Source organism: Peromyscus californicus, unplaced genomic scaffold (assembly GCF_007827085.1).
Source record: "Peromyscus californicus insignis strain IS unplaced genomic scaffold, ASM782708v3 Scaffold_13__1_contigs__length_99412109, whole genome shotgun sequence".
In the NCBI taxonomy this organism is placed as follows: domain Eukaryota; kingdom Metazoa; phylum Chordata; class Mammalia; order Rodentia; family Cricetidae; genus Peromyscus; species Peromyscus californicus.
This window is the reverse complement of record NW_026294424.1, coordinates 38,953,462-38,966,138: the sequence shown is the minus strand read 5'-3', so window position 1 is coordinate 38,966,138 and position 12,677 is coordinate 38,953,462. Positions and strand designations below refer to the sequence as shown.

At 35.6% G+C, this 12,677-nt stretch overlaps 2 protein-coding genes across 7 annotated transcripts in view; one reads left to right on the top strand and one right to left on the bottom strand.

Moving 5' to 3' along the window:
- Fbxl5 (F-box and leucine rich repeat protein 5) overlaps positions 1–5,672 on the top strand; it is a 39,513-nt gene extending 33,841 nt beyond the window's left edge. Inside the window, exon 11 of the mRNA XM_052734852.1 lies at positions 4,900–5,672. Coding sequence (XP_052590812.1) covers positions 4,900–4,976 — 77 coding nt within the window. The 3' untranslated portion in view covers positions 4,977–5,672. The remainder of the gene's footprint in view (positions 1–4,899) is intronic.
- A 2,852-nt stretch (positions 5,673–8,524) lies between these two features.
- Positions 8,525–12,677, bottom strand: part of Cc2d2a (coiled-coil and C2 domain containing 2A) — an 83,925-nt gene continuing 79,772 nt past the window's right edge. For all 6 annotated transcript variants that reach the window (XM_052734848.1, XM_052734847.1, XM_052734846.1 and 3 more), the window contains 3 exons: positions 11,854–11,912; positions 9,873–10,050; positions 8,525–8,830 (listed from right to left, as the gene is read on the bottom strand). In XM_052734848.1, coding sequence (XP_052590808.1) covers positions 8,642–8,830; positions 9,873–10,050; positions 11,854–11,912 — 426 coding nt within the window. In that variant the 3' untranslated portion in view covers positions 8,525–8,641. The remainder of the gene's footprint in view (positions 8,831–9,872; positions 10,051–11,853; positions 11,913–12,677) is intronic.

The following is a 12,677-nucleotide window of genomic DNA, read 5'->3' as shown; positions in this document are numbered from 1 at the left end:
CCATCTTAAAAAACCCTCCTCTCTCTCCCTCTCCCTCTCCCTCTCCCTCTCTCTCTCTCTCTCACACACACACACACACACACACACACACACACACAGTTAAACATGCCTCCACCCCCTTTTAAAAGTCTATTGGTTAGAACATGCATTTTCAAATTATATTTGTTGTTCTTTAGGCATTTGATCATGTTTGGTAGAAACTGAATTGTTCAGAAGCATAATAAAGCTGCTCCTCAGTTATTAATAAACAAAACAAATCATCCTGTATTCATAACTAGAAACAAATTTAAACAGCTCCATTCTATTATATACCTATCTTACACTGCATACTGTTGTTTTTGAGAGCCCAGTTATTCTAAAATGAGAGGGAAGATCAGAGTTTATTTCAGGGAGAACAATTGACAGGAGCCAGGGAAACTAAAGAGAAGAAAAACATTTTAGCATGCGGAGAAGTTAGAAAATTTCCTGTTGCTTGGGATTTAGATTTCTCTTAAAATAAATGAGACTAGAGATCTCAGCTCTTTTATTTCTGGAAGAGCTGACATGTTCTTAACAAAAGCAACTTGGTAGTATCTTTGCTTTCTCTTGCTGGCAGTGAAAAAAAAAAATGAATGTTTTTTTGGGGGGGGGGCGGGGGAAGGGGTTGTACCTACCTGTACAAAGGAAAACAAAAGGATGTTCATGAATGGAAGTTTTTGTTTGTCATTAAAAATAAAGCCATAGGGGACTGGACAGATGACTTAGTGGTTATGTGGATGACTCATTGTTCTTATAGAGTACCAGAGTTTGGTTCCCAACAGACACATTGGGTGGCTCACAACTGCCTGTAGCTCCAGGGGATCCAACAGTCTATCTGGCTTCTGTGGCCAATGCACTCATATGAACATATACCCATACACAGACATGTAATCTGAAAGAATAAAAATAAATACAGCTTTTAAAAAGAAAGTTTGCCAAGGCTTACAGGATGCATTTTAAGACAAATTAATATATAATTTTAAAATAAAATATTTTATTTGAATGTTTAAGACAAATTAATATATAATTTTTAAATAAAATATTTTATTTGAATGTTACATTTGAATTGCCTATATAATTTCAGTATAGGTTGTATTTGGAAATATCTCATAACCTAATTTGTTTTGCTTAGTGGATATAGATACTTTGGTGGGAAGTATTGAATTTTAATTCAATTTTATTATCTGCCTACTTATTTTGTACTTAAGTGTTTTTAAACTTCTTGAAAAATATTTAGGTGAAAAAGTTAAGTGCTTAAATCTTTTGTACTTTCTCAATATTATTTTTATCTTAATCTGTTTTGAATATATACTGTTGGCATTCCAAAGGAGCTATTTAGTCCTTTGTTAAAAGTAATTTTTATTTCTAATTTTCAGTAGAAAATTTTAATTGAGAGATCTGATTTTTTTTTTTAAAAAGTTTTGAAAGGTATTTACAGTACTTGAAATAATACTAAATTTCCTTTCTTAACTTGAGAGAGCATAATTTGGAAGAAATGGAAATCCTTTAAAGTTTACAGAGTGACTTCTCATATGCTTTCTAGGATTCTTGGTAGTTGCTCTTAAAGCAATAATTTGAGTCAGTCTTTTTTGTAAAAGAACATATGGACAACTTAAAAGCTGCTAAAATTGTACCCAGATGTAAAAGGTAACACCATTGGCATAGTACAGGAAATACTTGGTGAAGGTTTAGGAGCCCTCATTTTTATTTTGGAAAGTAGGTACGATCTAGTACATGATTCAGAGTAATGAGAAAGCATACATATTTGAAAGGAACATTTAATTTAAAACGTACTTTGTTAAAGAAAATCTACGTAATTACTACATTATTAGCTATGAGAATTTAATGCTGATAAATGTTATTCGTAGACTAGGTAAAATAGTGAATGAAAAGGAAGAATGGCCTGCATCCTAAGCACTGGCAGACATTGGGGAAGGTGTTAGCCATCAGCTATTCCATTTCTACTTTGAGCAAGATACTGTACTAAGCTCTGATGCCAAACACACACTCTGATTTTCTGAATGATTCTCCATGATTTTTAAATTGTTATTTGACTTGGATATTCAAGGTGTCTTAGCCATAATATTTACACAAGTGTTTATCATTAAAGTAGTTGTTCTATGGCCTAGTTTTTACCTCTGAAGAACATTTGAACAATGTTAGTAAACTTTCTTGTGCTGCTTTGCGTTTCAGTTTGCATAATTTAGCAGTTAAGATAGATTAGCTCATAGTTCTGGAGGTGACAGTCTCAGATGATTTGCTCTCTTATGTTTCTAATTTAAGTTAAAAAGGAATTAAAGGTAAGTGAAGGTAAGTGAAGACATACAGCATGAGTAATATATAGTACTTAAAACTGAGGAAAAACATCATTTTTATAAGCAGAATTATCTACCTTTGTAGTTCTTTTCATCTAAATATAAAATACATAGTATTCTTTGCTTTAACAATTAGGAGATTTCACCTTTTAATTTTCTATATTCTTACTATAATTTAGCCTGATATATTAACTGTTTGGCTAAGTCAGATATTTAAAGGGAAGTATTTGAATTGTTAGTCTACTAGGAGAATAGTATCTTTGACCACTTGTACTGTTGAGGCCCCCTTCACTATTTTCCCTTAAAAACCAGTTGAGTACTGTTTCTAGCTTTGATTGTTTTTTTCCCCCAGGTCTTTTAATAATACTGAATTTTATATGGAATTTCCTACAGAATTCAGTATAATATTTCTTCTTTACCTTTCTGTCACAAAAAATAAAAGCTACTTGGGAAACTAGGGCATAAAGATTTCTTGAACCTAGAAGTTTACAGCCGGCATGGAAGATAGAAGGAAGGCCTTGGGTCTTAAAACAGAGAAACCAAAAAACTGTGTGTGTGTGTGTGTGTGTGTGTGTGTGTGTGTGTGTGTGTGTGTGTGTGTGTTGTATGAATAAAGAAATGTATATGGTCTTTTATTTGGGAAATTAAAAAATTTCATTCTTCCGCAGTTGCTGAGACTAGAATTATGTACCAATAAATGATAGATAGGTATAGTTTATTAAGATTCAGCAGTCTGAGCATTAATTAGTTTGTCAGGGAATGGGTAAAAAGACATCAGATGTGTGGTGGCAAAGCAGTACTGTGTAAGGGTGAAGCAAGCTAAGCAGTGTGTGGTTGAGGATTGACTTGTGTATAGGAAAACTGGAAGTACGTTACAAGGAAAAACTTGGTCAAAGATTGACAGTGGGAAGAATTTCTAAACTTAGGATTTTTTACCAGGGCATTTCTAACAATTATAAATCTGTACTAAATCCTTTTGATTTTAGCTTTGTGTCCTATTTTAAGGAAAAATAAGAAAAATGCTGTTTTATAGGTTTTTTAAAAATAAATTTTAAATATTTAGCATATAACCTAATTAAAAATGGAAGATTTAATTCTTATTAAATAAAAATGGGCCTATAGTGCTCCAGTTTTACAGGCTACTTTTTAAACCTATAAACAAGTGTAATCAGTTTCAATTATACTGAAATTTGAGGACAATCTTTTTTAATTTACCCTATTTTCCAAATTATATGTCATGTCCATTTCCCCTATTAGAAGCTAATTCCAGGCCTGTCAGTCTTAAATATGTAAACATAAGTGAAATTATAATTGATTGCAATTCTACACATAAATGTGAAATTCAGTGTTTTTCTTAAAGATAATTTGCCATTTACGTAATATATGAACATTATATCTCAGTGACTTTATCCTAAGAAATTCTTTATTTTCTTTGATATGTGCTGTCTTGGGAATAAAAGGAAATGCTTACCTTCTGGTGATACATGTATTCTATGTTTAGTTGCACCTATCCTGATTTCTGTCTTATAGGGGTGTTAGCATAGTCACCTTCTTTTGCAATGTACTGCTGCTCTTAAAAAGTAGAATGATGTAAATGAACACTGTATTTCTGAGTTAAGCTGGAGGTCACAGTGCGATGTTAAGTTCATTAGATACATTCTATATTGAAGTTCTGTTTTGTGTCTTTTTGTTTTGGCCTTTATTATCATAATTGCAAACTTTGGCTTTCCCAGTGAAAGCAGAAAGAACTGCTCCTTAATTCAGTCTGCCAGCTACACTGAGTCTTTGAAATGCTAAAAACAACCCTTCTACATTTGTTTTTTCTTATGAAAACCATTTTATTCAGAACACTCTCTAACTTTTGTGAGATTTGTTACTTTTCTGATTTTTAGCTATGTTCCTGTATAGATCTAGATCTTTTATCTAGTGTCTGGGTCGCATAGGGCAGCTGGGGTAAAATCCCACTTATTCCACCAGTGTTTTATTAGTGTTTGTAAGTGAATCACCATTTTATATTCTAGATGTTTAATAATCACTCAGTTTGCATTCAGTTTTGGGAAGTAATTTCATTTAAAGCTACCATTTGTTTTCATTCAGAGATCTACAAATGCTCAGAGTATGTTACATATATTGATTGCATCTCTGTATAGTGTATTGTTTTAGACTTTGAATATGACATTTATTCTAATTGTTTGTGCTGCATTATTGAGTTGACACAGTTCAGATGGAGTTTTATGCTTTGTGTTAATTATGTTTCTAGGAAGGATGCTCAAAGAGTTTGTTTTTATATTATCTAGCAATTTTGTTTCTATGGATTGTCTCCTTTTCTTCTTGGGTTGTAAGAATCTTGGGGAATTTGTATTCCATCTTCCATGGAGGACATTTTAGATGAAATCAGACTATTATTGGCAATTTGTGTCTGAAGTTTTAATGCTTTTACTGTAAGGTTTTACTTGTGTGATGTCAATGAACTGCTAGTAAAACACAGTTTTAGATTAGTTGGCAGAACTGTTTTGCATGAACTCCATGAAGTTCCTCCTTTCACATGTTTTTTACTTTCATACAGGTCCTCATGCTGATACTGCCAGTGGATGCCAGAATTTGCAGTGTGGTTTTCGAGCCTGCTGCCGCTCTGGCGAATGACCCTTGACTTCTGACCTTTGTCTACTTCATTTAGCTGAGCAGGCTTCCTTTCATGCACTTTACTTACAGCACATTTCTTGTGTTAACAACCCCTTTTTGGGTGTGTCTTGTTTTGGCCCCATTTCTTACAGTCTCAGAAATTTAATTTAGCAGTGAACTGTACAATGTTGTTTTTCTTGCAAAATATATTTTTGTTTTAGAAAGGGATTAGGATTTTTTATTAGGGTGAGAACAGTCTTACTGGTTTCTTTGAAATGAAATGCTTTAAAGAATATCACTAATGCCATGGTATTTAAAGTATTTTTAGATTCTTATGCATTTTAGTCAGTGGAGGTTATTGGTTCTCTATGTGGAAGCACTGTACCAAGTTTTGCAGATCCTTTCTGATACACTTTGTGAAGTTTTATTTTCAAGACTGAACATTTTAGAAATGAATCTCTTTTTTCCCCTAACATTTTCTTTATTTTAACAATTCTCGGGCCAATTCAAACACATCTAGAAATGAGATTCTTTAAGATTGTAGAATAAATTGGGCTCTCGGTGTTTGCTCAGTGAGCTAGCAAAAGTACCTATTTGTATTTGCTTAGACACCTGGTTCCACTACTGTCCCTAAGCTGTCGAATTTGGGAGGGATTTTTAAAAATTCCACAATTGTTTGAAGAAATGTATAAATAAAAATCTACTTTGAGAACTTTACCAAGCAATATCTTGTGTTGTGATTTTATTTTAAATCTGAATTCAGGTTTACTAAATGTTTTGTCTTTTGAGCCTTCATGAAATTATGACTCTGACACATTAGCAGTTTTAGATACAATTGAGTTAAATTTTCTTTTTGAAATTAATTGTAATTGCATGCCATGATGAAGAAAATAGTGCCCTGCCTCTTCATTTCCTTCCTTCTCCTCTTAAGTGCAAAGAAAGCTGTGGAAGGAAGTAATCCTGCAATCAGCTTCTTTGTGGTAAGTATTTCCTGCCTGTTTAGAAAGAAGCAGAGCTGGGGAGACTGACTGTGTCCAAAAGTGAAGCATGCGTTAACTAATTGAAACATAGTCGGGAATTCTGGAACACTTTACAGTTCAACTGACATTTGAATTAAACACTGGCATATCTACTGGCATTCCCTTTGAAGAATCACCCTGTTGTCAGGAGTTTTCATTTTGATTCATTATCATTTGAAAACAAAACTCTACAGATTTGGTATAGGGCTGAGCACATGTACAAGCAGCTAACTTGAACATTTTGAGTTTGTTACCTCTGTGAGGAAGTCATCAAGTCTTGTGGACACAACAGTTAGCTTCCTCCTGTAAGTATGTGCAGGAGGAAAAAAACAACATCTCATTCTCTATGAGAATATGAAAAGAAATTGAGTATAGAGTCAAGTCTAAAGTTTGACTGTTTTGTAAGATGTACTGTAGTTGTTGTGTTTTTATTTCTCAAATCGTTAAAAAAGCTTATTTGTGAAGTTGATAGCAGGTACCATTTTGAGAAAAAAGCCTGAAAATTTCCCAGGAATGATTCTCGAGCAAATGTGTACTTCATTTTCTCAGTATTAACTTGAAATTGCACAGAACAATGGCTTTGAATCATCATAAGAGGACTCATAACCTCAGGTAATCAGAAAACAGTATAGTTTGTAGGGAGGTTTTTTTCCCCCTGTGGTCTTATGAGGGAAAATGGCTAAGTGTTTAAGAACCTGGCTTAGAGACTATCTTTATTAAATTAATTTTGAACAGCTGGTTTTCTGAAGTTGTAAGGAAAGGAAGTTTTTTTAATGTACACGTTTTGGTTTTCATTCTTAATATAAGGGGATAGTTTAACATGACACTGTATAATTGGTTCCAATTTTTTTGGGACTTTATGAGTGTTTTCTTCTGAGAATAAAATGTAGCAGTTGTGTGTACATTGCATCACATACTTGATAAACTTTAGGTGTTAAATGTAAGGCTATTGTTGTGCTTTAGATGTGCTAGCCTTTGTAAGCTTCACATAGTGCAATGGAATGGTAATATGGTCATTCTCAGTGTAATTATGGGGAAAGTAAATAACTTGCCTGTGATAACCCAGCTAGTAAGTGGCACAACTAGGATTCATATAAAGTTCATCTTCTTAACTATGGTGTTACTGTGTCTCTTTGTTATTATTTTGTAACTGTTAAGGGCCAGTCAGGCAACTGTCCCTAAAGAGCTGATGAGAGTAGCAGAGTGGAGACAGACATAATTGCAATGTAACTTGGTAGAAGAACGCCTCAGCTAAAGCAAAGGTGAAAGTTGATAGTCTCTTCTGTCTTTGAAAATGAGAGCTCCATCAGTGCTCTGTTGGAAGTCATTCTTTCACATGGTTCATTCGGCATTAGGAAATGTTCTTGGTTGTCAAAACTTGGTTGAGGAGAACTCAACTGGAGCATCCAGTGGGCAGAGGCCAGATAGACTGTTACACGATGGACTTACACATCTTAAAATTTTTTTTATTAGATTTCTTTTTTGTGTGTTTTGCCTACATGCATGTAATGTATATGCACCCTGTTTGCATATTGTGTCTTTAGAAGTCAGAAAAGGGCACTGGAGTTAAGGATGATTATGAACTGTCATATGAATGCTGGGAATCAAACCTGGAGCAACAAGTGCCCTTAACTGCTGAGCAGTGTCTCCAACCCCTGCTGTCAAACATCTTATAACACATAGGGCAGCGTTTCACAAAGAGTAAATTGAGAAGTCCTGCTTTAGGTATTTCTGTTTGGCATACATCTTTCCATATCAGTACACATATTTACATATTAATCCCCACCCCGTGTGTGTATTCAATGGTATACGCCCCTGAGTGTGTGATTGTGGGGTTATACTAAAACCCAGTAAAGCCACCTTAGAGGCTCAGCCTTCGTGACCTAATTACCTCTCCAAAACTCTTCTCTTTAAATACTGGGGATGATGGTTTCAGTGTGAGTTGCTAGGGGCAAGGGTATGAGGTAGGACATGGATTTTCAATCTGTAGCCATACCTTAGTTTTTTCTTTTTAAAATCCCTTTTGATATTTAAATACAGTCCTTCCCCCACCCCAGCACTATATTGTTTTGGTGGTTGTGCATGTGTTTAAGTGCTTGCCTTTGTTTTGTAACATACCATTCATTTTATGAGCTAGCCCAACATTTATAAAATCGGATGCTGCAGAGTTGTTCCTTGTCCTGTAGACATGTTGTAAAGAGTTAACTTACTGGGTCTTAGAGCTACAGTTGCCTTTCTGCTGGACAGACAGAAGTGAAGAGCACCAAAGGCAAAGCAAGTGCAGAAGTCTGGAGACTAGTGCTCATAGACACTCAGTTGTGCTTGAGTCCAAGTGTCATGATGAGACAGACTAATCAAAGTTTTATGGGGCAGTGATGTCACCCGCCTTTAATCCCAGCACTTGGGAGGCAGAGGTAGGAAGATCTCTTGAGTTTAAGGCCAGCCTGGTCTACTGAGCGAGTTCCAGGACATCCAGGACTACACAGTTTAAAAGCTCTTGTCTTGAAAAACCAAAAGGGGGGGGGGGGCACACACACACACAGCTTTACACAGTTTGAAAATAGATAATTTTATTTCATTACTTCAAAATATTTTCTTTTGATTGCATTATAATTTAAAATGTATATACTAATAGTCTTTAGGTGATATAAAAAACACATAGAAAAATTACCTGTTACGTACAAGGGAAGCGACATAGATCCAAACAGACAAAACGTTCTTGGGGTAAGGGTGGATATATACAGCTAGAGCAAATTCAACATTAGGGACATCAATGTTATGTACTCCAGTGCTGTACACCGCTTCAATGAGAGGCTTCACTTCAGAATAAGGCATGTGAAGGGGAAAGCCAGAGAACTGAGGAGAAAACGTAGTTGTACTTGTTAGTAAATCTTAAAGAAAAATACATTTTCCTTATGTAAATTACATAATTCTTAAGATTGATCCTTAAGACATGAGATTGTTTCTCTGTTTACTATATGTTAACATAAAAATGAAAGGTTTGGAAGGTTTAATATTTTGTTTTAGTTACTGGCGTATTAATGCATCACTAGTCATTCACTGTTCCCATCTCTTGATAAACACGTGGCCCATGGAATTCCACAGACCCAAGTAAAGCTAATCTATGCATTCTACCCCAAACACAACAATTAGTTTACAGGTTGGGTATGTGATCACTGTGAGTATCTGAAACTTGGTATGGACAGTGACACACAGATGCCCTCACTTGCTTTGGCCAGAGTGTGCAGATGTGTCTCTTGGACTTGTTCTAGCATTTGTTTCTATGAGTAAAGCCTGCCTGAGGATGTCACCACATGGAGGACGTCAAGGTGGCAAGACTTGCAGAGAATGGAACAGTTTTCGACTGCTAAAACTGATGAATTGAAGACATTGTAATAAGATAGTTATTCTTCATTGGACTCAGTGACTCATCCATTTTTGGCTTCCCTACTGTTTATCTTACTGCACTAATTATACTGGGTAATTATTACCCAGCTGTAGGATATGACATATAGGACAAACCACCAACAGGTAGTAGACAGAATATATAGTTCATTGGTGGGAACTTTTACTGAAAAATCAATTATGAAACCATGCTCATAAAACTTAACCAAAAGTGTTTATTTTCACCTTTATGTACAGTTGAGTTTAATGTTTTAGCCTGGTGTTTTTATTTACTACTTAGGATACATGTCAGAAAGTATTGTTTTTCATAGGATCTTATTGATAAGATAATTACTGAGTTTTAAAACATTTCATCATATTTCTTTTTTGGTGTATGGTACCTTACATATATGCTTCTTGTGTAGGTAGTTTGATCCTCCCAAATAACTCCTGGGTAACTTCTAGTTTGGGGATGAGGAAACACCACTGGCCATTTTACCACACTTGTGCTTACCCTGTAGTCTCCCAACTGCTTCAGCAGTTCTGCCCTATGATCGTCTTCTATATCTTCTCCTTGACTTCTTTCCAGCAGAGGCAAGAAGTGCCGCAGGGTGGAGGTACAGTGCCGGTTCCATCGAGTCAGATGGCGTGGCCTCCAGTCCATGATTTTTTCTTTTAGTATCTTTTCAATCCTGTTCATAAAAAAAATACACATCTGTTTATTTATTTATTTATTTTTGCTATTTAACTTTTCCCGTGTTCAAAATTAACTTGTTTGCAGCATGGGGTTCTGGTTAACACTTGAATGAATTTTTGGTGGTGGTGTTTTCCCAAACAGATTAGCAGCTATGTAAGGTCAAGTGCCTAAGTGATCCTTGTTCTTGAAGATTATATGCATTGCAACAGGGAATAGATGCAGACAGGATAAACGGGAATACAGTGCCTCTGATGACACAGGCCTAGCCAAATCGAATACATCCAGTTAGACATTTTTTTAATTCAAAAATTTATTTTTCTATTCATTGGTAATATGATAAACAGATAAATTATACCCAGGCATAAGGTTTTTATTATGTTGGGAATCTGAAATATTTATAAAACAATGCCTTATATTGATTTTTGTAATTGAGTGAGTCATTCACAATAGTTTTTTTTTTTTTAAGTTACCTTAAAATTGCCTTTTAAAATGACAGCTATGATTGCATTGGGTTCATAGGCTATGAGGCATGAACAAAAAGTGAAAGAAAACTGCCATTTGTTAAGCTTATTTACTAGGCACAGTGCTAACTATCTTTTATAAATTTTGATTGATTCTCAACAATAATGCTTTGATGTAGGGGATATTCCAATTTTACAGAAGAGGACACGTGGTGCCGAAGTTAAACACTGCTGATTCCAAAGCCTCTTGCCTGTCTTAAGTACAGGTTGGAGAGAGCCTCACAGCTCCTCCTTGCTAAGGAGCTATGGGTCCACTTTTGGACTGAGTAAATTATGGATGGATTGTCAAATACTTCAAAAATGAAGATATAAGTGAATGTAGTAAATAGTGTGTTGAAGCCATTAGCTGAGACTCAGGATTGTTGATTGGTTTCTGTAGACCTGTGGTTCTCAACCTATGAGTCACGACCCCTTGGGGGCATGTCTTAATGACACTTTCTCAAAAGTTACCTAAGACTGTTGGAAAACAGATATTTACATTACTATTTAGAACAATAGCAAAATTACAGTTACAGTGTGGCAGTAAAAATAATTTTATGGTTGGGGGTCACCATAACATGAAGAACTGTATTAAAGGGTCCCAGCATTAGGAAGGTTGGGAAACACTGCTCTAGATGGAGATCCCATACAAAGGCTTTATGAGGAAATTGGTGTTCCTCGCAATAATGTCTTAAAGGGTTACATTTGATCTTGTATAATTTGACAAATTGTTCTTCACACAAAGTGACTCAATGGGAATGAAGCACAGGTTTTGAAATCAGAATGGTCTGTCTGCTGTCAGAAGCTCAGTTAACATTTAAGAAGTGTGTGGGCCACTCTGAACCTCAGTTCTCACATTTGTGAAACGGAGAGTAGGTTCAGTTATACAGCATTGGAATTACAAAGACACACAGGCTTTAACCAGCCTTCTCTATGGGTTAGGTTCACAAGCTAGATGAAGTTCTACAAGCCACTAATTGGACAAAAAAGGCATATTTAAGCCGAGGATTATCGTGTACCAACAAGATCCATAATTACAGGATGTTAAGTTTCAACGAGTTAGTCTTTGGAGAACTACATGTTACTAATGTTCACTACTGTATTTTCACCTACAACATGCTTATGCTGACACCTCATTTGAGTCATGGGATTTATACATCATATCTGTACTTGGTATCTGCATACGTAAGTCTTACAACTCTGATCATTTCATATATATTGATCCAAGCTGAGAGTTTAAAGTTTGTTGTTATGCTTCTAGGGATGGATTGCCTATGGATTTGTGGGTATTTTGTTACCTGTCTTGTAGCTCAGCAGCAGCTGCTTTGTCTGTGCGTTGATAAATTAGCTCTTCAGGCTATAAAAGAGAAAGTTCAGTCAGCACCTACTGTATCTGTAGTTATTGTATCTATCCCTATTTTTCTTTTTAAGTAATGAAATTTGAGACTGAGTAAGAAAACACAGCCTAAGAGATGCCAAGGAAAGTCGATCCAAGGGTAAGGGAAGTGCCACAATTACAGTGCTTTGTCAGTCCTTCTCAGTTTCATTTCCCTTAGCCCTTGCCACACAAGTAACCATGACCTGGAGTTCTCTTCAGATCCTTTGTTCAGCTAGTATTGAGGACTTAACTGTTGCTAAGCACCTTCATAAGTGATGGGCATAGAAATATGGCCATAAACAAAACCTGTGTTGTGTTTACAGTGTAGTAAGTGAAGATAAGTGACCTAATACATTGTGTTTATTATTTTACTACACATCTGTGTATTCCTAGGCAGTCTGCACTGTTTTGCCTATTTTCCAAATTTGAATTTTATGAACAGGCAACTTTCTTTTTCTGCCTTTATATTAGGGATAATAAAAACACACTTTCTCCGGGCGGTGGTGGCGCACACCTTTAATCCCAGCACTTGGGAGGCAGAGGCGGGTGGATCTCTGTGAGTTTGAGGCCAGCCTGGGCTACCGAGTGAGTTCCAGGAAAGGCACAAAGCTACACAGAGAAACCTTGTCTTCAAAACCCACAAAAAAACAAAAAACAAAAAACCACACTTTCACAGTGCTAAGTTTAACAAAGCAATCATTTGACTGCTACAAAGTATTACATCATGTAGTATAATTTGTCTCT